Source organism: Vigna unguiculata, chromosome 9, assembly GCF_037176805.1.
Source record: "Vigna unguiculata cultivar grain cowpea cultivar isolate G323 ecotype 2 chromosome 9, ASM3717680v1, whole genome shotgun sequence".
Taxonomy (NCBI): domain Eukaryota; kingdom Viridiplantae; phylum Streptophyta; class Magnoliopsida; order Fabales; family Fabaceae; genus Vigna; species Vigna unguiculata.
Genome location: NC_140800.1, coordinates 11,412,103 through 11,435,319, shown reverse-complemented (window position 1 = coordinate 11,435,319; position 23,217 = coordinate 11,412,103). Strand labels below are relative to the sequence as shown.

The 23,217-nt window shown below is 35.5% G+C and overlaps 1 protein-coding gene across 1 annotated transcript; it reads left to right on the top strand.

Moving 5' to 3' along the window:
- The first annotated feature begins 590 nt into the window (after nt 1-590).
- LOC114196173 (pantothenate kinase 2-like) lies at nt 591-23,027 on the top strand. Its single transcript, XM_028086730.2, has 23 exons — nt 591-891; nt 1,008-1,422; nt 1,941-2,150; nt 2,345-2,397; nt 2,656-2,772; nt 3,259-3,378; nt 3,688-3,782; nt 3,865-3,958; nt 4,064-4,195; nt 5,103-5,215; nt 5,294-5,486; nt 6,550-6,761; nt 7,931-7,975; nt 8,046-8,094; nt 10,441-10,523; nt 11,829-11,945; nt 12,892-12,955; nt 13,582-13,728; nt 13,798-13,956; nt 14,335-14,418; nt 16,472-16,666; nt 16,755-16,826; nt 22,706-23,027. The coding sequence occupies exons 2-23, from the start codon at nt 1,122-1,124 to the stop codon at nt 22,793-22,795; spliced, it is 2,745 nt and encodes a 914-aa protein (XP_027942531.1). The 5' UTR covers nt 591-891; nt 1,008-1,121; the 3' UTR covers nt 22,796-23,027.
- The last annotated feature ends 190 nt before the right edge of the window (nt 23,028-23,217 follow it).

The following is a 23,217-nucleotide window of genomic DNA, read 5'->3' as shown; positions in this document are numbered from 1 at the left end:
AAACAAATCCAAATGTATAAGTTGAAGATGTTTTTGTGTAGAAAATGTATTAATACTTTTAACTTTTATACCTCTTGATAAATAAGATTGTGTTATTTTCTAAAATTCTTAAAGACCCTAAAACACATATGTCACAATACCTATATTTATAATAGCTTTAATCATGTATATTAACATGTAATAAATTGATCAAAATAGGTTTCCCAAAATACCTATTTAAAGATATATTTGAGGAGTTCATAGATTTCTTTTAAATAATTTTTTTTCTTAAAATAGAATTAATTTATGTACAATTTAATTTCTAAAGGTTGTTCAGTATATTTTTCAATTTTTTTGTATAAACTAATTCTAATTTATAAAAGAAAATGTTTCATGAAAAGTTATAGAAAAGCCGATCCAATCGGATCCTTTGTCTAAATAAAAGTAGAGACAGGGTACAGACATATACGAAATAAAATAATAATGAAAAACGTAACAAGCGAAGTGAACAGCACGCTCTCTATGGGCGCGTAGGTACAAGCGCGCGTAACGAAGTGATGACGATCATGGAGTAGGCGCGCGTTGAACTCGACGTATACCACATATTACTGACATAGCACCGTTTGCACTCTTCAATGGCATAACCAGTTTCTCTCTCCGAAAGTTTGGTCCATGAGTACCCCTATTTTTGTTTTCGCTTTGATCCTAGGAAGGAGCACTTTCTCACTCTAGTCATTGTCAAACACTCATTCATTCACTCACTAACCTTTCAATAAATTCCAAACCGTTTCCTCGGCGCGTAATTGCGCAATTCCATTATCTCCGAGATCGAAATTCCCTTCGCGCTTTGCATTATTTTTTTATCATTTCATCGACGTAAAAATGGCTTCTCCGTTGTCCCACGACGTAGTGGTAAATAGTAATTGACATTATATTATATATATAATACATTAGTATTTATTTTAATTTTTAGCATGGAATGGATAAAATATTTGCGTTGTTTGTTTTGTTTGATTTTGGGGTTGTAGGATAGGTACAGGACCAGTGACCAAATATAGGGGAGTGACGGTGGGAGGGAGGTTGGTGGGGTTAGGGAGCGAGTTTGGATTGGTTTAGTTGGGGTGGTTCTGAATTTATATAAGATGGCTGGTTCTGTAGAAAAGGAACAGCAACAAAACCAAGTTGTTGGAATTATCGAAGAAGAGAAATTGCAGAAGCAGGAGAGTAAGAGCAGCATTAAAATCACACGTACGCAAGTGGAGAGCGGCGAAGGGGAAAGAGAGATGACTCCTACGGCTGCCAATTCCATGCACAGGTCGGGTTCGAGGCCTCAACTTGATGTGAGCAAAGCTGAGATTCAAGGGAATGAGGAGGAGAAGTATCCCACCATTTTGTTGCCTAATCAATCTGATGATTTGTCTCACCTAGCACTTGACATTGGAGGTATATATATCTATATGATAGTTGTTGTTTATTAGAATGAATTCATAGTGCCACATTTTATTTGGTGACTTTTTTGTTGAAGTTTAATGTGCCCATGTATACTTCATGATATTTTTTTAGTTCCTTTTGATGGCAAGTGGTTTTTGTTATGTTTCGCTTTTGGAGGGAGTTCTGAGTTAGAATTGACAATTTCTGTTAGTATATTACAATCTTTTGAGGCCTCCATTATTAAACCTATCACTCTTTTATTAGGTTTTTCACCTGCTATTGTCCCTTATTTCTGGTGTTTTTATGTTGTCCCTTGAGGGCTCTGGTGGAGAAAGCAGAATAACTAAATAAAGGGCCTATCACAGTTTGAAATTTTTTTCTTTTGGGTTCTTCTCAGTTTGTTTTGAACTTAAGGAAATCTAATTGGTAAATTGACTCAATTCTGTATTAATTTAGGGAAAGTAAATGGCTGGTAGCCTGTGAAATATGTCCAAACTCTGAAACTTAATCTTATTCAATCATATGTGCAGGATCTCTGATAAAGTTGGTGTACTTTTCAAGACATGAAAACCAATCAGTGGATGATAAAAGAAAAAGTGTAAAAGAGCGACTGGGGTTTTCTAATGGTAACAGGAGAAGCTACCCTATCCTTGGTGGAAGGCTACACTTTGTGAAGTTTGAAACGAGAAAGATTAATGAGTGCTTGGATTTCATTCATTCAAAGCAGCTTCACTGTGGTGGTAATAGTCTTGCTTAGTTTATTACTTTAATCAGTATCTTCTACATATTTGTTCTCTAAAATAGTGATGTGCATTCAATATCATTCTGTAATCTTCTATGTGCTATGTCAATTTCACTACATTATACATATCTAAATACTTTTACACAGGACAGAATGAATTTATGACTTTTGAACTTCTTTTATTGGCTATAGGGTTGGAGTCACGTTACTCTGATGGTGTGACTGACCAGAATGGCATAATTAAGGTAACTATTGAGTATCTGACTGTTGTTTATGTTTATTCAGACGATTCAAAAGCTATATTATGTTTTAATTTTCTGAATATATCATTTCTTTAAATCATCAATCATAATTTATTTTAGATTGCTCATGAAAAGCTGTATCATTTTGCTACTTATCTCATCTAGATGTAGTTATTGCAAAAGGGATAACTATTTTTATTTGTCTTTTTCGCTAATGCTGTTATTGAAGTACAACACTAACAAATTCATTTCATGGCAAAGGCTACTGGTGGTGGAGCATACAAGTATGCTGATCTTTTCAAAGAAAGACTTGGGGTTAGTCTTGACAAAGAAGATGAAATGGACTGCCTTGTGGCTGGAGCTAACTTCTTGCTTAAGGTGGATGCTTCTAATTGCTTTTCGCTTTCTTTTTATTTATGTCAGCTGAGCTAGATAGGATAAATAGATTGTCTTTTGAATTTGTACTCATACTCCTAATTAAAATAGACAATAAGAAATAAATAAAGATTAAAAGAAACTGTAAATTCGCTTCTTTTTCCCAGTCATGTTATTGTGTTTTCTCCTTGTTTTAAAGGTAAACAGCCAATTGATTAACACAAGACCGACGTGTTCTTTTTGTGTAAACTTTTACATAGTTATAGTTGACTATTACTTTGTTTTCCTTCTTGACATTGTCTGGTGCTTGCTACCAACCTAGATCTGATTGAGATAATCCTTTCTGTCATTGACTTGTGGTAGTTCTTCTATCTTAGTTTGGAATATGTGACCAGTAAGTTTTATGGTAATAGTTTTTCTTGTTGACTGATCTGTATTTTTTCTTTTCACTGTCAATAATTTCTGATTAGAAGTTCTACCACTTAGTAGGCAATTCGTCATGAAGCTTTCACACACATGGAGGGCCAAAAAGAGTTTGTTCAAATTGAACCCAATGATTTATTCCCTTATCTTCTGGTTAATATTGGATCTGGTGTTAGTATGATCAAGGTACATTTTGTCTTGTTTCCTGATTTAATCAGTTTTCTTATCTCTTTGGATATATTCTTCTGTAAAATTAATCAAGCTTCTCCCAAAGGTTAAAATTAAGTTCAGCTTCTTATCTTTTGGAGAAGTTAAAAGAGAAGTCTCTTATTAAAAGTTGAGGTACGAGAATATGATGATTTTAACTTCTGGGAGAAGTTTGATTCATTTTATCTTCTAATTTTCTTCTCTTATAAGTATTTATTGAGAAGTTTATCCAAATTGAGCCAAAAGACTAACATGTTCTTATCTGGATTTCTAATTTCTGTGATATAGGTTGATGGAGATGGGACATTTGAGAGGATTAGTGGGACAAATGTTGGGGGTGGTACTTATTGGGGCTTGGGAAGACTGTTAACAAAGTGCAAGAGGTAATTTTCATTTGACTTGTTATTTTATATATTGGTATTTTTGAACTATTGAGTATTTACAAGATAATGAAATGAATTTCAGTTTTGATGAGTTGCTTGAGCTGAGTCAGAAAGGAGATAATAGAAGTATGGACATGCTAGTTGGAGATATATACGGAGGTTTGGACTATTCTAAGGTAATTTTTTTCAGCTATTATTATTTCCTTATAAGTATTCATTATGCAGTGAAATTGTTCCAAATTAATCAACGGAGTTTTCCTGGTATGAATAAACCGTACTAGATTGGCCTATCAGCTTCCACTATTGCCTCAAGTTTTGGCAAAACAATATCAGAAAAAAAGGAGCTTGAAGAATACAGACCTGAAGATATATCACTTTCTCTTCTAAGGATGATTTCGTACAATATTGGCCAGGTGAGTTGACTACTATAATTTTACCATCTTTCATACATACGTATATACTGTCTCATTCATCTCATTCTATTATTCATTTCGTTATTTAAAATATCAAGGAACACTTTTATAAATTAGAAGTGTAAAAATGATGTTCTTCGTACTTAGTTTATTGAATATTATCAAATTTCACTTAAAATTTGTGTGTGGGTGATGGGAAAACAGAAGGGTGCAGGGGTTGGTTTGGGGAAGTTGCTCTTATATAAGATAAAAATTCCGGGTTTTATAACTCAAATTATTTTCGAAGACTAACGTTTTTAAGGGTTTGAGCTTTTGGGTGGAGATCTATTAATTGTCCTATTATCTATTTTCTCTTAACATGCAAGAGCTCTTTGAGCGTGACCTATGGACAATCTCATTCTACGTTGATTTGAAACACAAACCTTTGATTGGAATAATGGGGGAACATAGAATTAAATTCTTGACTATATAGACTATGATCTCAAGAACTGCATAGAGGGTCACGCATGACTTTCTATCTCTAGCAACATTAATAAAAATGACTGTTGAAAGAATATATTTTCCAGAAGCTTTTGTAAAAATACAAGCAACACCAGTTTTTTGTTTTTTTTTGTTTTTAAATCATCCAACTTGTATTTACAAAATTTCATTCTAGGTCTTTGAACATTTGCTAACCTTTTTCTCTCAAGATTTAAAAAATAATAGATTGATTTTTAGAGAAGATTTTATAGACGTAGTTTCCATTATTTAAATGCAACCTAAAGAAAACAGACAACTCCTAAATCAAAACTAGTTTTGGTGACACATGCAAGCATTATTACGCATCCATCATCAGTAATTTTCACGTTCTAATCTATATTTTGTTCTTCTAGAAGATACCCAACCAGTGTTCTTTTCATCTCTGTAGATAGCTTACTTGAATGCATTGCGATTTCGGTTGAAGAGAATCTTTTTTGGTGGATTTTTTATAAGGGGTCATGCCTATACCATGGACACTATTTCTTTTGCTGTACATTTCTGGTACATAAAGACATAACTAGATTTCTTTTGCTTTCAATCAAAATACTGTATTGATTCATTATATTATTTCTCATTTAGGTCAAATGGAGAAGCACAAGCAATGTTCTTGCGACATGAAGGATTTCTTGGAGCTTTAGGTGCATTTATGAGTTATGAGAAGCATGGTTTAGATGACCTCATGGTTCATCAGTTGGTGGAAAGGTTTCCAATGGGTGCTCCGTATACAGGAGGCAAGATTCATGGCCCACCACTTGGAAATTTGAATGAGAAGGCAAGTGATAGGGATTGGAAATTTCTAACATGTGCTCGTGCCTTGGTTAAGATATAGGGATAATGTTTAGATGTTTTTTCTGCTAGACTTCTTAGTTAGGGATTTAGCACGTTTGGTTTTGCTTAGCTTTCCACAAAGACAGCTTACAACAATAGTTAATCCTAACATAACTCTCAAGTCCATTTAATAGGGTGTTTTTAGGGAGCATCAATTCCTTTACAACCAATAAGGTCATCCCACTTTTTTGTTGGATGTTCATCTTGAAGTTGCAATAATATAATAGCTTAAGTAACTCCACTGATAAGATTTCCTTTAGAATAATGTAAAATGATTTTATCTGTAATCATATTTGACTGAGTTGGAACAATTGTCTACCAATTGGGATGGCTACTAAAGACAGAATGTGTGGAACATGAAAATAGATGATGGAAGTACCTCTAAATATCTGGTATCAGATCACAAATTGACAAGGTAAGAGTTAAAAGGTAATCTATTCAGAAGTGCATGTTTTCTGTGCTATAATTGTTTAAAATAAAATAATCAAATTCTAATTGTAGAATTGCTTGAAATTAGAATGCATAGGTGATGAGGTGCGTAGATTGTATCTGTTATGTATGGTTATGTGGCATCTCTCTGGGTATCATATTGTAGCATTATTTAGTGTTCAGTCCGATACACCAGACTATAATCAGCGCATGACTGCAATCAGTTGCATGTCACTGGAAGTAACCAATCACCATCATGAAATCCAGAACTGTAGGACTGCAATCATGATGTTCTTTTCCATATTGTGTTTGAGCTGTAGAATTTGGAGTCAGTTTTCTTTCTCTTTCTTTTTTCTTTCCCTCTCTTCACACACATTTTCCTCCCATTTTCTATTTCCCACACTGATGCAAGTGAGCATGTATGCTAAAGCTTAGTTAGAGTTATTGTTAGGTTGCTTTAATCATTTCCTGCAAATTCTTCCAGAACATAATGACTTTGTTGTCATCAATAGTTATTTTCTTAAGTTCTGAAGTGACTCAATTAGTTAGAAATTTATGATTTAGAGTTTTCAATGCAGATTTCGTGGATGGAGAAGTTTTTGCGGAAGGGAACTGAGATTACTGCACCTGTGCCAATGAGTCCACTTGGTGGAACTACTGGACTTGGGGGTTTTGAGGTTCCTTTGTCAAAAGGAAGTACTCTGCGATCTGATGCAAGTGCTCTAAGCGTCGGTGTTCTCCATCTAGTACCAACATTGGAGGTGTTTCCATTACTAGCAGACCCAAAATTGTAAGCAAAATCACTGAATGGTCCGAGATCATTCGTTTAATCTTTAGGCTTCCCATGTTTTTATTTGTTTTGGTGGTTTATATTGCTAAATATGGCAATAAAGCTATGTCTGTTTGCATTTACATCCATACTTATATATGCCATAAAAGTCAGCAGCGCTATAGCATAATTGAAGAGTGCAGTGGAGGGGCTGCAATCTGATTCAAATAGCAGACTCAATGGTAGCCATTGCAACCCAATATCAGCACAGCCAAAATACCAGATTTTTGCATGCTATAATGGTGCTACCGCAAGATGGCATCGAACATCTACTTGCTTCTTTGAAACGATGTTATTTAGGTTATTTTGTGTAAAACTATGATTTCTCCTTTTTTTTTTTCTAATGAATTGTTTGCTTCTGAAACATAGATAGGTTTTGAAACCCTTCTTCCGTGACCATTCCACTATAAAAGTTGCCTTTCACATTTTCTAGGACTTGCTTTTCCTTTGTTTTGCTTGCATTCTTTTATCTTCCTTTAAACTTCCTCTTTCACATTTTACTAATTTTCATCTAATTTGTTATGTTCTTCTACTTCATTATCAAGTTGATTGTGTGAGATAACTGTTACTTTATTTTTTGGAAATTTCTTTAATTTCCTTTCTTTTGGTTTTACTATGTATAGTATAAATTATTTTGTTCGTATTATAATAGTTAAAAGGAAAGTGATATTTTGATCCACTTTTAACCATCACTCCAATCACCCTTCAATTATCTATTTTGATTTTTTTTTAGTGGTGTGATGTGATAATTGAAGGGTGATTGGAGTGGTGTGTTAAAAGTGGATAAAAAAAGTTGGTCAAAATATCATTATCCTAGTTAAAATGGAACCTTCTCACCTACTATGGTGGTTTCAAAAGCTAGATGTTGTGCATTGTTATCCAAGATTGATAACTATGATATATATTGGTTTATTGTATGAGTAAATCTTCATTATCATTTATTTTAAATAATCGTCAGACTTTATCCTTCACATAAGATTTAAAAGTCAAAATTGGTCCTATGACTTATATTTGTGAAGTATTGGCTATTGTTTGCTTGCTCACTCATTGATTTTGCCAATTGATTATATATATGATATCATAATTTACCTTCATTATTTTTAATAAGTATTGAATTCCCCTCTTTACAGGTACGAGCCAAATACAATTGACCTATCAGATAACAATGAACTAGAGTAAGAAATTTATCTGTAATTCATAGATCATAGTCTTTCTTCTTAAGCTAACAATTTGTATCTTGTGTAGATATTGGCTCACCATTTTATCAGAGCATTTGTCAGATCTTGTGGACAAGGTAATCAATTTCTTTGAAAGTTGGAACATCTGTTGTTCATGCTTATGGCTCTTTGTACTCAAATGTTTAAACACATTGAGATTGAACTTATCAGACACTCTCAAGTTTAATAATATTTCTCTTACTCAGTGTCATTACATACATTTGATATATATACATACATTAATTGGATAAATTTGGAAATAAGCATTGTCTATTCTTGGAAACAAATCCCTAAGATTGTGGGATTGATAAACTTGTAATATACGGAAATTAAAAACAATAGGAATCAAATTCGAAACTTCCTAAAATATTTCGGCACTCCTCGTTAAACTGGTGAATAAGTGTTCTCCATCTTTAGCTGGGATATAATTCTCTCCAATTTATTGTTATTCAGCCCCTTGGTATGTCTACAAGCTGTCCTTGAGTAGACACATATGTTCAGATCTTCCATGTACCTAGCATCATTCCATTTTCTAGCATCTCCAATCGTCCTCCCTAATTCGTTGTTCTGCAATATACAATAGTTTCTATAAAAAAACCACATTACATGAGAGATATTTGATAAGTTTGTGTATAGACATCAGATTTGTGAACAATTTGGGAACATGTAGCACATCTTTTAGAATTTTAGTTGGGTTTTTTGCCTATCTCCTTGGCCAACTGTAGTAATCATGCTTACATTTGCTTACACTATAGCACATCCTATAGTGGGTGAAGGGTGTATTTGAGACATTAAATCCAATAGAAAATGGTAACTTACCAGAATATGTCAATGCACTCATAAATGTGGGTTTTCCAATTTACTAAGGAAGGACCTTACTCCTTTTAGCTCCTCATGATTGAGTTGAATAGATCCCTCCTTGATTTTCAGGAACAACAACATAGGAAATAACAACATGAGATGCTTTACCTCCTCTCTTTGGAGGACCTCCTTTGTATTCCAAATCTTTGCTCCAAGGTTTTCCATGCAACTTCCAACATTTATCCTTAATGTGGCCTGGCTTGTTGTAATAAGTACACAATACTCCTTGATTTTGCAATTCTTAGAGCTTGTCTCCATTTCCCATTTCAGCCATTACAATCATGTGCAAGTAAGGTAGAAAGAGGAAGAATCAATTTGGACACAATGAATCATGGAGCAATGAAGGCTGCAATTAAGAATAGTGAGTCGCAGCAAAGAAGGCTGCATAGGGTTTGTATGCTAGTCTCATGACATTGATATGATATATATATATATATATATATATATATATATATATATATATATATACATTAATTGGATAAATTTGGAAATAAACATGCCATTCTAGGAAACAAATCCCTAAGATTGTGGGATTGACATGCTAGTAATAAAATCAAGATACAACAATACACAACATTAAAAACAGTAGGAACCAAATCTCAAACTTCCTAAAATATCTCGAGAAGCACACTTGTGCACATGATAAGAAACCAAGAGAGAATATAACCTTAGGTTCTAATACTATGCCCTTCTAAAAGAAATTCAAAAATCTAAACACCAGAAAACAGTAAAGGTTGCCAAATTCACTGCATTTCTGTTACTAAAAGGTAAAGGTCTTCACTAAAATGGTACCTGAGTGCCATAGAGGCCAACAGGATCACAAAATTACCGTAATAATTGTGTATATTCCAAACTACTTTAAGAGACTTTCACTGGTAACAATTCCCTGACATAGTGTATATACTGAAGGTAACAACGAGGCTTACCAATAATCTTGCAGCAGGATGCTGTTAAAATAAATAGCTACGGGTCTCAGAATTAGATATACAAAATGGTAAGAGGCAAGCTTGTCTAGTACGAGAAGCTAACAACAGTGCATGATTGATATGCTATATGCTGAAAAAAATTATTATTTGTGTTTTAGATTTAAAAATTTTCCCAAAATCAGTTAGATCACGCTGTGTAATTTTTTTGTATAATTCTTATATCTTGAAACTTATGTTTGATTTGAGAAAATATTTTATTTCCATTCCTGTTCTACTAGCAAATACAAAGCTACACTATTTTGCTTTGTTCCTACTTTGAAGATTTGTGCAGGAAATATCGAAAATAAAAAGTTGTTTTTAAATCTTTAAAATATGAAACAAAGTGAAAACAAGACCTTGATTTTAGTATTGGTGAAAAATACAGATGAAAGCAAAATACTTTACCCAAAAACTAGACTGGATCTTAGTTATGCATTTCACTTGTTGAAGGGCTACATTCAAACCTTGACTTTCTCAGTTGTGTTTTGTATAGTTCCATCTTCTAATGCATGGATCATCTTGTTGGAAGTAAACTGTGAAAGCCAAATTATTAGAAAGTAGTTTATGATTGTGAGATTCCCAATTAAAACATGATAGGCAGTAGCAAGTGAAGGTGGAACTGATGATGCCAAGAGAAGGGGTGATGCTTTTGCTCGTGCATTTTCAGCCCACTTGGCAAGGTAATATTGACATAACGTTCCTGTTTTGATGGCTTACGTTTGTTATTGATGCATGGGTAACTCTGCTTATCTTGTTGTGAACTTATTAAGTACTATTTGAGAGAATTTTTGTGTTGTCTTTAATCAGTTGGATTAGTTTTAAAAATTTATTGTGGGTCAAGTGCTCTTGCAGCATATTTCAATAGTTTTTTACACTCATTAACAAAATAAAAAGTACAACAAGCATGTCAAATTTTGTAGAATAGGTACTTGAGCTCTGTCTACTCTACCCCACGCCTGCGTTTTTAATTTTGTATCATGAGAAGAGAAATGCCCATGTGTGCTTGATGAAAAGTTAGAGAAATTGTACTGGATTTGAAAATGGGAACCACTTGGGAAGGAATATTGGTTCTTAACACAACATTCTTTGAAAGTAAAAAATTTTATGAAATTTTCAACCAAGTTGAGGAAATATGGTATCAATTTTAATGTAAAATTAAATTCAAATGTCCAACATAAGACGTTGCTAATCAAATAATTAATCAAATAAGTACGAAACAAATCCATGGTGTTTTGGTGATAACTTGTGACTTACATCTGCTCTTTAAACCAAGCTTCAAAACTTTTTCCTCTAATCTTGTTTCTAGTACACACAACAACTTCCCTAAGAGCTTGAATCATTCCACCAACATGTTTTTCCTCAAGAACATAATGAAGGAAGTTCCCTCAATTGAATCCCTAAACTAAATTTCTAGCATCAGGTTTATGAAATGTTCTGTGAAGAGGAAAGAAATATAAGGAAAGGAAGTAAGTGGAATGGAAAACAAAGGAACAGAAATTGGTAGAAATAGAGTAGAAAGAGGGACAGTTTAGTTGAAGAGAAATGAAAGGTAAATAGAGTGAAAATTGATTTTTTGAGATTGTTTAATTTTTTATTAATAATAAATTTTATTATTAATATGATGTTATTTATTTATTCTATAATATAAGAAAAACAAATCAAGCTCCCATAATCAGTTATGGGTCTCTCCATAACCAGATTATGGAAGTTTAAATCAACTAGTATTTTACTTTTTTAATCAATTATGGTATGTTACATAGCATAATCAATTATGTGGTTGTCATATCCCAGTTTCCACGCATTTCTTCAACTCTCAAAGGAAAAAACTTCACACGAGACTCGCTACTGTTTTTAAATTATTGTTATATTCTTAAAATTCATTGACTTAACATAAGAATAAGCTTTTTTTTATTCTTTTATAAAGAGTCAGACTATACATGGCATGAGCTTTTTTTAGTGATCAAATATCTCTACAAACTGAATAGGTTGATGGAGGAGCCTTCAGCATATGGGAAGCTAGGCCTCGCCAACCTCTTGGAAATGAGGGAAGAATGCTTGAGGGAGTTCCATTTTGTTGATGCCTACAGAAGTATAAAGCAGAGGTATTCACCTTTTTTCTGTAGAAAATGATAAAAATTGGGGTCTTTTCCTGTGTTTGTGATGTAGCTGAATCACCTTCTAAGCCCCTTATTATATGTACAAATTGTCCTAAAGCAATTTACTTAGCTCCACGGGAATTAGCTGCTGATGTGAATATAAAACAAGAGATCGTATACTAGCTCGGTGAACCCCATGTAGATTACAAGCTTAACTATTTCCATTAATGAATGGACATATAAGAATGTTAAAGTTTCATTTACATGGTAAATTAGAAGAAAGGTGAAATCATGGTTCTTGACTTTTCTGGTGTGCTTCCTTGAAATTTCTATTTTTTCTACTCATTCTCCTGATACTATTAGCACATATAGAGAGCTACCTTCAGGAGACTAAAATGGGAATCTAAGTCTATTTTTATTATTGTTTAAGGGGACTGGTTATTTTTTTAAGATGCAGAAGGACTCCCTTGTTCGAAATAATATTTCATCAAGATTTGTTTGATAATTTTTGTCCTCGAGTAAAAATATCTTGATTTTTCTTATATCTATCTAGCCTTGTTCATAACCCATTGATCCTTAAATTCTGGATTTTTTAATGTATATATTTTATTTATGCCCTTTTAGATTTACAATGTGAATCTGAAAACAAAGTAAAGAGTGGCTTGCACGTTGCTCACACCATGGGATCTGGGTTGGACGTGGATCATATATACACAGCCTAATGCTTACCCACATTAGAAATGCAGCTATTACAGTTACATAATCACAAGACAAACTTTTCTGTTGTGCTAAGGCTCACTATTTTATTGTAATATATAAATATTCTTTCTTTAATAAAGAAATTCATGCAGGCAATGTAAATTTCATTTGATGTCATTTTCATGCCTATATTCTATGGACAATTTCCTATATTTTATGAAAACTTCATTTGTTTGGATTGTGTGTAAAATAGGGAAAATGAGGCATCACTTGCTGTTTTACCTGACTTGCTGGTGGAACTTGATAGTATGGATGAGGTAATCTTCTTAATCTAGCATGTTGGAATTGGGAGGAGTCATTACTATTCTCTCATGTATTTTTTTTATGATTATGATTGGTGTTGGAAGGACCAATGACAAAAGAAGTCGGGAAGGATGATACTGCTCTAGTATTATGTTAAGGATCAAGAAGAAAAATATATTGAATTTTGTGTATTGGGTACACACATGAGTTTTCTTATTTATGTTTATAGTGGAGAAGAAATATAATAAGGAACAAAACCAATATCTTATAATGCGAAATACTTGGCAAGATATTTCCTTATCAAATCATATCATATCTCTAACGTACCTAACTCATTTGTAACAAGTGGTTTATCTAATTAATATTATATCCTTGCAAAGAAATTGTGTTTGACAAATTCATTACTTTGGGTGATAGTATAACTGCATGAGTTAGCTTTATGCTGGTAGCACACCGGCTCATTCATACACAAATATCTAGTATTTTTTGTTCTGCTAGTGGTGGTACAACTGTATTAGTTAGCTTTATGCTGGTACTCACTGTAACTATTCGTACACAACTATATAGTATTTTTTGTTCTGCTGGTGGATTAAACAATCCCAGCTTCTAATGTACTTGGGGAAACCCTCCTTTGTTTCAGGAATCAAGACTGCTTACACTAATTGAAGGTGTTCTGGCGGCAAACATTTTTGACTGGGGATCTCGTGCATGTGTGGATCTCTATCATAAAGGAACTATTATTGAAATTTACAGAATGAGTCGCAACAAAATGCGTAGACCGTGGCGGGTAAGTGAGACTAAATATGTTTGTTTGGGTAGTTGATAGTTCAATACTAACTAATTATTTCTAATATAGGTGGATGATTTTGATGACTTTAAAGAGAGAATGTTAGGGGCCAAAAACAACAAAAATACTCGGCACAAGAGAGCTTTACTTTTTGTAGACAACTCAGGTGCTGACATTGTTCTAGGGATGCTTCCTCTAGCTAGGGAGCTCCTCCGCCGAGGAACTGAAGTAAGTTGACTTCCTATATTTTGTACCACAATTTTTTTTTTCTTAAATCCCCTTCCAAAACATTGTCATTAATAATAATAATAATAATAATAATAATTTGATTTGAATTTCAACTTTTACTACTAATAATAAATGTTTAGTTTTCTAAAGATGTTTTGGTAATAGATGAATCCACAGTTCGTAGATAATATTGATATTTATTGGTAGCCCAGTCTCAAATGTGAAATCTTCCTACTTTTTGGTGTAGTTTCTTTATCGTGATTTCATTTTTTAGAAGTAAACTCTATTGGTTTTTGTTAGCTTGGCTGCTATACAACCCAGGCTGATGCGTATAACTTTTATGTTGTTACTGCAATAACTAAAGATGTGTTCTTCCAGGTAGTGTTGGTTGCAAACTCTCTTCCTGCTTTAAATGATGTAACTGCAATGGAGCTTCCTGACATCATAGCTGAGGCTGCCAAGGTTTGTGTAGTTTTGTTCTGTGAACACTAATTTGGTCTTACATTTTATGTTTTAGAGCTCCTTATAAATTTCATGTGAATGTCCTCACCATTCAGACACCTCTATTTGTTCTTGAGATCAATGTAGAACATGCCTGCCATTAAATTCCGTTTGTATTTATGTTATAGAAACTGTTAACATTTGTCACATTGGCTAAGAATACTCATAATAAGACTTGGACAATCCTCCCCCTTTGAGCTGGCTTGGTCCCTTCAATTAAGATTTAGTAAATTATTTGAACACAAGGAATTGAGATACAAAAGTACTGAAATTTCTGTTAAAAATGCAGGGCACTGCGAAGGAAAGTGAGGTTTTTATTGTGTAGGCTAGCTCTTTTATTTTGTTTATTCTTACAAACAAATTTTTGCATTTCTGTATGAAATGGAATAGGAATATTTATATTTAATTATGTAAACCTTCCTTTACAATTGAAATAAAGTGGTGTGGCATTCACTTGATTTCAAAAAGGACAAGAACTCATTTTGTGTTATATGTATTATCTATGAAAGGGTGTGTTATTAAATTATTTCCAGTGCCGTTCACCTTGTTATGGGGCCCCACTAACATGGAATATGCTCAAACTGCTCCTTATTAGGTTTGGCCCATCCTCCCCTCTTAAGATGACTTTTGAGAGTTGCGTCTTAATCTAATTTTAATATGATATCAAAACATATTTTCACCCCTAGTGTTCGATGTTAACTTCTTCGCTAGCGTAACAGTTGAAGTAGTATAGTTGATAAATGAAGTTGTCACCACAGGAATTTGCACTCATTTAGACAATTTATATATTTTACTATTAAGGACTTAAGAATTTTGAATTGAAGGTTGATGTAAAGAAACTAACTACAATCCTAGCATTAACACAAATGAGATAAATGAATTTCTGCAAGAACTTGCAAGCATATAAGGTAGTCAATAATAATATAAAGTGATCCTCAGGCTTGGATTTTATATACTCAACTGAATAGCCTTTAAGAATCCAATATACTCAAATCCTAATTCCTCACTATAAGAGCCTAAACTTTATTGTAGAAACATTAATCCATTAGTTCTTTTTTAATAGTCGAATTTCATGAAGATAAAGTGCTACACTGACCAAGACATCAAATATTATACTAAAATGAAATCTCTTGGTTGTTCAACCTTAGGTCTATTGCTTTCGAAACATTTTCTGTTGCAATTGAACATACATAAATGATTAAGTCATGCAACATGAAACACAAAGATAGAACATTTGCATGATAACAAATGAGCAAGAAAATGTATAGCTTGAAGTTGGAAGTCTCTTCGGTGCTCTCTCCATCTAGTCCATTCACCAAAATCCCCCTACCAATGCATAAGTGTTTTCTCTTGTAGCAAAGTTTTCCTTTTTGTCCTATGTCTATAAAGTGAATTTTCTTTTAACGACTCTGATGTTTCACTAAGTGAAAATGACAACTCAACCCTAAGACATATTCATCTTATTGAGTGAAATCAAAAGGTTGAGTTGTCATTTTCAAGTGTCACTCACTCAATGAGTAAACTTCTCGCTTGTGAGATGTCCCAGTAGTTACTTCCTGCTTCCAATTCAAGCTCCTATTTTTCTACCAAAAATGTGTGAAAATGAGTAGTAGCCTATTCAACTATGAGCATAGGTGATTTGGCTATAATAGTATATAAATTCACAAAAATTGGAAAAAAAAAGTTCATTGCACGAATGTAAATGAAGATCTTAGAAAAAAGTAAGATCATGTAAGTAATCGCCACACTTACCAATGGACCACTCTCCTGCTATTCCTGCAAATTTCACAATGTGTCGTCTCGATTGTGATGGGTGTTTTAAGATTTCCTACCTTATTAAAGAATATGGACAAAATACTCCTTATGTAAGGCTTTGGCAATGCTTTCTTCAGCTTACTTTTGGGGTTTAGTTGTGCTCTTGCTCATTTCTAATCAACCTCGTATTCAATTTCTATTTGTTGATTTCACCTTGACCAGATCATCTTTAAGTGGAACTAATTCTTCTAGTTTACAGCATTGTGACATTCTAAGGCATGCTGCTGAAGTTGGAGGCTTGCTTGTGGATGCAATGATTAATACTTCAAACAGCTCTAAAGAAAATTCATCTTCTGTCCCTCTGATGGTTGTCGAGAACGGGTGTGGTAGTCCATGTATAGACTTAAGACAGGTCAGCTCTGAGCTTGCTGCTGCCGCAAAAGATGCTGATCTGGTGGGGCACTTTATCTGTAGTTGATAATACTACTGTGGATCTAAAAATTTAAAGGACTAAATTATTCTAATTAAGCTTTTGAATGCAGTTAATTTTGGAAGGGATGGGTAGAGCTCTTCATACTAACCTCGATGCTCGGTTTAAGTGTGATGCTTTAAAGGTAATAGTATCCGGTTTACAGCCATTATTGCAATCTAATGAATTAATCTGCCATTTTTCATCATTCGGTTTTTGGTTGAGTATCCTTGATTTAATGCTTGTCTAAACTTTATTGTCGTTTTTTGGCTCGTGTTGAGGACTCCACTACTTGTGGTTGTTGCATAAGTGAAATCATGAATCAATTTGCATTCTTCATATGCGTTATCTTTCTCACCAGCAGCATATCTAGAATTAAGCATATGTTTTCTTCCAATGTCCTTATCTTATTTTTTTTCAGCAAAGAAGAATGTTATTATATAATAATGATTATAATTGTAAAATAAGATGAAATAGGGTTTTGGGATTAATCTCCCTTGTGTAAACCCTACACAAAGGACAGTTTATTTATATTGATAATGGGCCAAATCCCAGAAATACATAATGGGTTGAGCCCAACTATTAAACACAATATTATATCATCTAACACTCCCCCTCAAGCTGGTGCATACAAATCGTATGTACCAAGCTTGTTACAAAGATAATCAATTCTAGGTCCTCGAAGAGACTTAGTGAAAATATCTGCTAATTGATCACTTGAGTTGACAAACTCGGTCTTGATGTCCCCGGATAGGATTTTTTCTCGAATGAAGTGACAGTCAATTTCAATGTGTTTGGTCCTCTCATGAAAGACAGGATTAGAGCTAATATGAAGAGCAGCCTGATTGTCACATATGAGTGTCATTTGAGTGACATTTCCAAATTGCAATTCTTGAAGCAATTGCTTAAGCCAAACAAGTTCACATGTGGCTAAAGCCATAGCTCTATATTCTGCTTCTGCACTAGATCTTGCCACAACACTTTGTTTCTTGCTCTTCCAAGATATCAAATTACCACCAATTGAGACACAATATCCGGAAATAGATCTTCTGTCGGAAGGAGATCCTGCCCAGTCAGCATCTGAATAACATACAACTTTTGTATCAGAGTTGGAATCATATAGTAAACCTTTTCCAGGAGAGCTTTTGATATACTTTAATATGCGAATAACTGCATTCCAATGTTCTTCACATGGGGAATTAAGGAATTGACTCACCACGCTAACAACAAAGGAAATATCAGGACGAGTAACAGTAAGATAATTCAACTTTCCAACTAACCGTCTGTACTGTTCAGGATCTGAGAAAGGCTCCCCCTGTTTAGGTAGAAGTTTAATATTAGGATCCATGGGTGTTTCTACTGCTTTAGAATTCATTAATCCAGTTTCCTCCAGAATATCCAATGCATATTTCCTCTGAGATATGACAATACCACTATTGGATTGTGCTACTTCAATACCCAAGAAATACCTGAGTTTTCCAAGATCTTTGGTCTGAAAATGACGACAAAGATGTTGCTTTAAGAGGGAGATGCCAAGGTTGTCGCTTCCTGTGAGAACAATGTCATCAACATACACTATTAAGTAGATACATCCAGCACTGGAGTGACGATAAAAAACTGAATGATCCACTTCACTGCGAGACATGCCAAATTGTTGAACAACACTACTGAATTTTCCAAACCAGGCCCGAGGAGATTGCTTTAGGCCATATAAAGATTTGTGAAGACGACAAACCAATCCAGAAGACTCCCCCTAAGCAACAAAACCCGGAGGTTGCTCCATATAAATTTCTTCATTCAAATCGCCATTGAGGAATGCATTTTTGACATCAAGTTGGTGAAGAGGCCATTGGCGAAGAGCAGCCATGGCAATGAATAAGCGAACAGATGCCATCTTGGCCACTGGAGAAAAAGTATCACCATAATCCAAACCAAAGATCTGTGTGTAACCTTTGGCAACAAGGCGAGCTTTGAGACGGTCAATAGTGCCATCAGGGCCAACTTTGATAGCATAGACCCACCTGCAACCAACAACAGATTTCCCGGATGGTAATTGAACAAGATCCCATGTTCCACTATGCCTGAGAGCACTCAATTCATCAAGCATGGCCTGACGCCAACCAGGGTGGGCTAATGCATCACCTAAAGATTTTGGAATTGACAAAGAGGAAATAGACGAAAGGCATGTATAGAAAGATGGAGAGATTCTATGATAACTCAAAGCAGCATAATGAGGGGAATGATTACGGGTAGAACGCATACCTTTACGAAGGGCAATGGGAAGATCAGACTCAGTTGTTGGAACCGGAGGAGACAAATAACTCGGCACTTGATGTGAGTCATGAGTTGGTGGTTGGCAACGATGTCTTCTGCTATAAACTTGAAGAGGTGGTCTATCCGCAATAGGTACACTCGGAGGTGGCTGAGGAGAATCCGAGGTGGCACTGGAAGTGGGCACACTAGGAGGATCACACACAACAGGGATATCTATAGTAGTAGATGGTGGCTCACAACGAGAAGAGGGGTGTGTGAAGTAAAAAGAAGACTCGTCAAAGGTGACATCAGCGGAGATAAAATGACGGTTGAGGGAAGGAGAGAAACACTTATACCCTTTTTGTGAGCGGGGGAATCCTAAGAAGACACATTTGTGGGCTCTCGGAGACAACTTATCCAAGCTAGGACTAAAATCATGAACAAAACATGTGGACCCAAAGACTTTAAGAGGTAAAGGGTGAAGAGGGTCGTGAGGAAATAAAATAGAATGAGGAACTTGGTTATGCAAGACTGAAGAAGGCATGCGATTAATAAGATAACAAGCAGTAAGAACCGCATCACCCCAAAAATGTGAAGGAACTGCACCATGAATTAAAAGAGTGCGAGTTGTTTCAATAAGGTGCCTATTCTTGCGCTCAGCCACTCCATTTTGTTGGGGTGTATAAGCGCATGATGTTTGATGAAGAATGCCCTGAGAAGCCATAAAATGTTTGAAGGATTGAGAGAGATATTCACGACCATTATCACTCCGCAAATTTCGGATAGAAACCCCAAACTGTGTTTTAATTTCATGAAAGAATGATTGAAAAATAGAGAACAACTCAGAACGACTTTTCATTAAATATAACCAAGTACATCTTGAATAATCATCAATAAAAGTAACAAAATACTGAAAACCTAAAGTAGACTTAACACGACTAGGTCCCCAAATGTCCGAATGAACTAATGCAAAAGGGGACAAAGCTCGTTGTGAGACACTACAAGGAAACGAACTACGACTATGCTTTCCTAATTGACAAGACTCACACGACAAACTAGATAACTTGGACAAGCTGGGGACAAGTTGTTGCAGTTTGGCAAGGCTGGGATGACCAAATTGTGCATGAAGAAGGGATGGTGATTCCATAGCCGCGCCAACATGTGAAGGAGGACGAAGATGATACAGACCATGAGACTCACATCCGGTGCCAATCATGTGTCTCGAACTCCGGTCCTGTAAACAAACAGAATCTTTGGTAAAGGAAATAATACAATCAAGAGAACGAGTTAGTCGACTGACAAATAATAAATTGAATGGAGACCCAGGAACATAAAGAACATGATCAATGGATATGGATGGAAAAATATTAACAGTACCAACACCATGAGATGAGACTCTAGACCCATCAGCCATTGTAACTGAGGGTAAATGATCCGGACAAGACAAAGAAGAAAACAAAGATTTGTTACCAGTAATATGGTCTGTGGCGCCTGAGTCAAGAACCCAAGGACCAAGAGAATCAGAGTGAGTCAGGCCAACGAATGATGTACTTGTGCGTGCAACAGAGGCAGATGTAGTGGAACTAGAACTTTGACGTTCCTCATACCATTTGAGAAAGTCGTTGAAAATGGCAGGGTGCCCTGCGGTATCAGATGAAGCAGGATCCACAGTCGCTGATCGGGGAGGAGGATCAGAGTGAACTACTGCAGCAGACCGAGGAGGACGTCCATGTAGAGCATAACATTTGTCAATCTTGTGGCCTAATTTGCCACAATGGTCACACTTGGGTCGTCCCTTTCCCGGCTTGCGAGAACGATTGCGATCATCCCGCTGAGAGACCAAGACTGAGGAATCATCAGCACAAGTAGATGTATCAATGATTTGTTTTCTTGGCACACGTAAAAGGGCAGAACTAGTAGCAGTGAAGTTGGGCACAACAGGAGACCCCAAAATCTGGTCGCGAACATGGGAATATTCATCAGAAAGACCATGTAATGCCAATAACATAAAGAACTTTGACCGTTGCTCAAGTTCTTCAGCTGGAGTGGAGGCCGGAGGCAATAACTCATTAAACTCATGCAGAAGGGCATGAATTTTGCCCAAATATTCAGCCATGGGTCCAGGACTCTGCGGAGCAACAACTTTGAAAAGATCCTGACAAACACCATAAAGACGCTGAGTGTCATTGGTGTATAACAACTTGGCCTGTGCCCAAACGTCTGAACATGTTTCATATGAACGAAACATTTGTTTCAGCGAAGAGTTAATGGTGGACTTAATGACGATGCATAATTGGGCATCAATTTTCGTCCAGCGGGAAACTTCATCTACAGCAACTGTTGTTACACTCTGGGTGAGATGATCTTCATATCCTTGACTCTTGAGCCAAAGTTTGATATCGGATGCCCATGTCGCGTAATTTGTGCCATCCAACTTGTCAATGGATAAATGCACATTGACGTAGTTGGTATAAACAGAGGGTTCAGACAGCGGAGTGCTTGAAGATGACACACTCGAATTGGCAGCGGAAGAAGCCATAGAGGGAGAAACCCTAAAAATTCAAGGTGCTCCGATTGAAACAACAACCACAGATTCAGAAAGAGCTTAAGAAGGCGATTCAAGCGAAGTTGATCGGCGCAGAAAACGACCGGCGACGCGCCGTCACGCGCGGCGGAGAGGTGGCGGCTGCCGGAGCTTGCGGCGGCGTGTGGAGGCGCGTGAGAGCTCCGATGGCGGCGATCTCTGCGGCGTTGGAGTCGCCTGGCCGAGACGAACAAAACCGTCTGGTCGTCGGTCGAAACTGCAGCTCCGGCGACGGCGGCGGCGGAGGCGACGGTGACGACGGCAGAAGCGGCGGCAATGAGTGGCGGCGGGACGGTGGCTGTAGTAAACTAACCTAAGCTCTAGATACCATGTAAAATAAGATGAAATAGGGTTTTGGGATTAATCTCCCTTGTGTAAACCCTACACAAAGGACAGTTTATTTATATTGATAATGGGCCAAATCCCAGAAATACATAATGGGCTGAGCCCAACTATTAAACACAATATTATATCATCTAACAATAATAATAATAGTAATAATAATGGTTCCAGAGGTATCTACAAGTGTTAGGTAATAATAATAATAATAAACAATGAATATGGTGTATTTATATGCAATGCAGTAGCATAAAAATAGACTGTAGCCAGACATAAAAAGTCTCCACCACCTATTCATCAATAAGTTCATCGAACTCCAACACCCTAGCATGTTCCTTTGTTTATCTTGTTTTACGATCCAAATTAATTACAAGGTAATGATGTGGACTTTGATTTCTGCTTCCACCCATCAATTGCATCCATGTTCCCTATTATGCCCACCATCTGTTACTGGCATTCTTTAAGCATAGTCTCAGTTGAGGTTATGAGCAAGATGGAATATACCCTCTCCACCCACATCCACGTATAGGAAGTAATTTCCTTCATTTTGAGTTATGGTAAAAATCTTCATCAGAGAACACACTTGTTTCTATACCTCATATTCCACGTTAAGTGTTCCAAGGCTTTTTGTGGCATTCACCATACCCTTGTCGTTATGATTTATAATTATCAATTTCACGAGCTCATTTTTTATGCCATTGTTAATCTGGGTGCAGTACTTGATCACTTCTATCATTGTTATGCTTCCACTGCTGAATTACTTACCATTCTGTTGAAGAGAGTGGTCTGTTTGATACATTTTTATTCTCCCTTCTACCTGTATTTATTTATTTTTAATTTTTTGGCAGCTTGCGATGGTGAAAAATCAGAGGTTGGCTGAAAAATTGGTTAAAGGGAACATATACGACTGTATTTGCAAATACGAACCTGTTAGTTGAAAGCTTCTGTGGACGGGTTGATTCTATAATTCAATCAGTACTAAGACCCTGAAAGAATCATCTGGGTGTATAAATTTCACCTTATGCTTTTTGTTTCTGTGCATAGTGCAAATCCATATTTTTGCAATTACAAATTGTGTACCGGAATCTTAGACAAAACTTTGGGGAATAATATTGTCCAATATAATTAGTTAAGACTCTGTTTTAATGTTAATTTCGTAAGTTAGTACAATGACTCATTGGATTTACGTTGAATTATTTAAAATCACATTGAATTATCAGCTAGCTTCATCTTAGATAAACGTTCATATATTAAGCTCTGCGCCAAGGAATTAATTATGGGTCTAAAAACTGAATTTTAAGTTGAAACTTTAATTAGTTTTTTATGAAACAAAAATAAAAATTTTGTTTAATTTTTCGAT

Coding starts and splice junctions, on each gene's coding strand:
- LOC114196173 (XM_028086730.2), top strand. CDS start 1,122: ATGGCTGGTTCTGTAGAAAAGGAACAGCAACAAAACCAAGTTGTTGGA. Junction 3,959..4,063: donor GAGGTTTGGACTATTCTAAG/GTAATTTTTTTC, acceptor AAACCGTACTAG/ATTGGCCTATCAGCTTCCAC. Junction 4,196..5,102: donor TTTCGTACAATATTGGCCAG/GTGAGTTGACTA, acceptor TCATCTCTGTAG/ATAGCTTACTTGAATGCATT.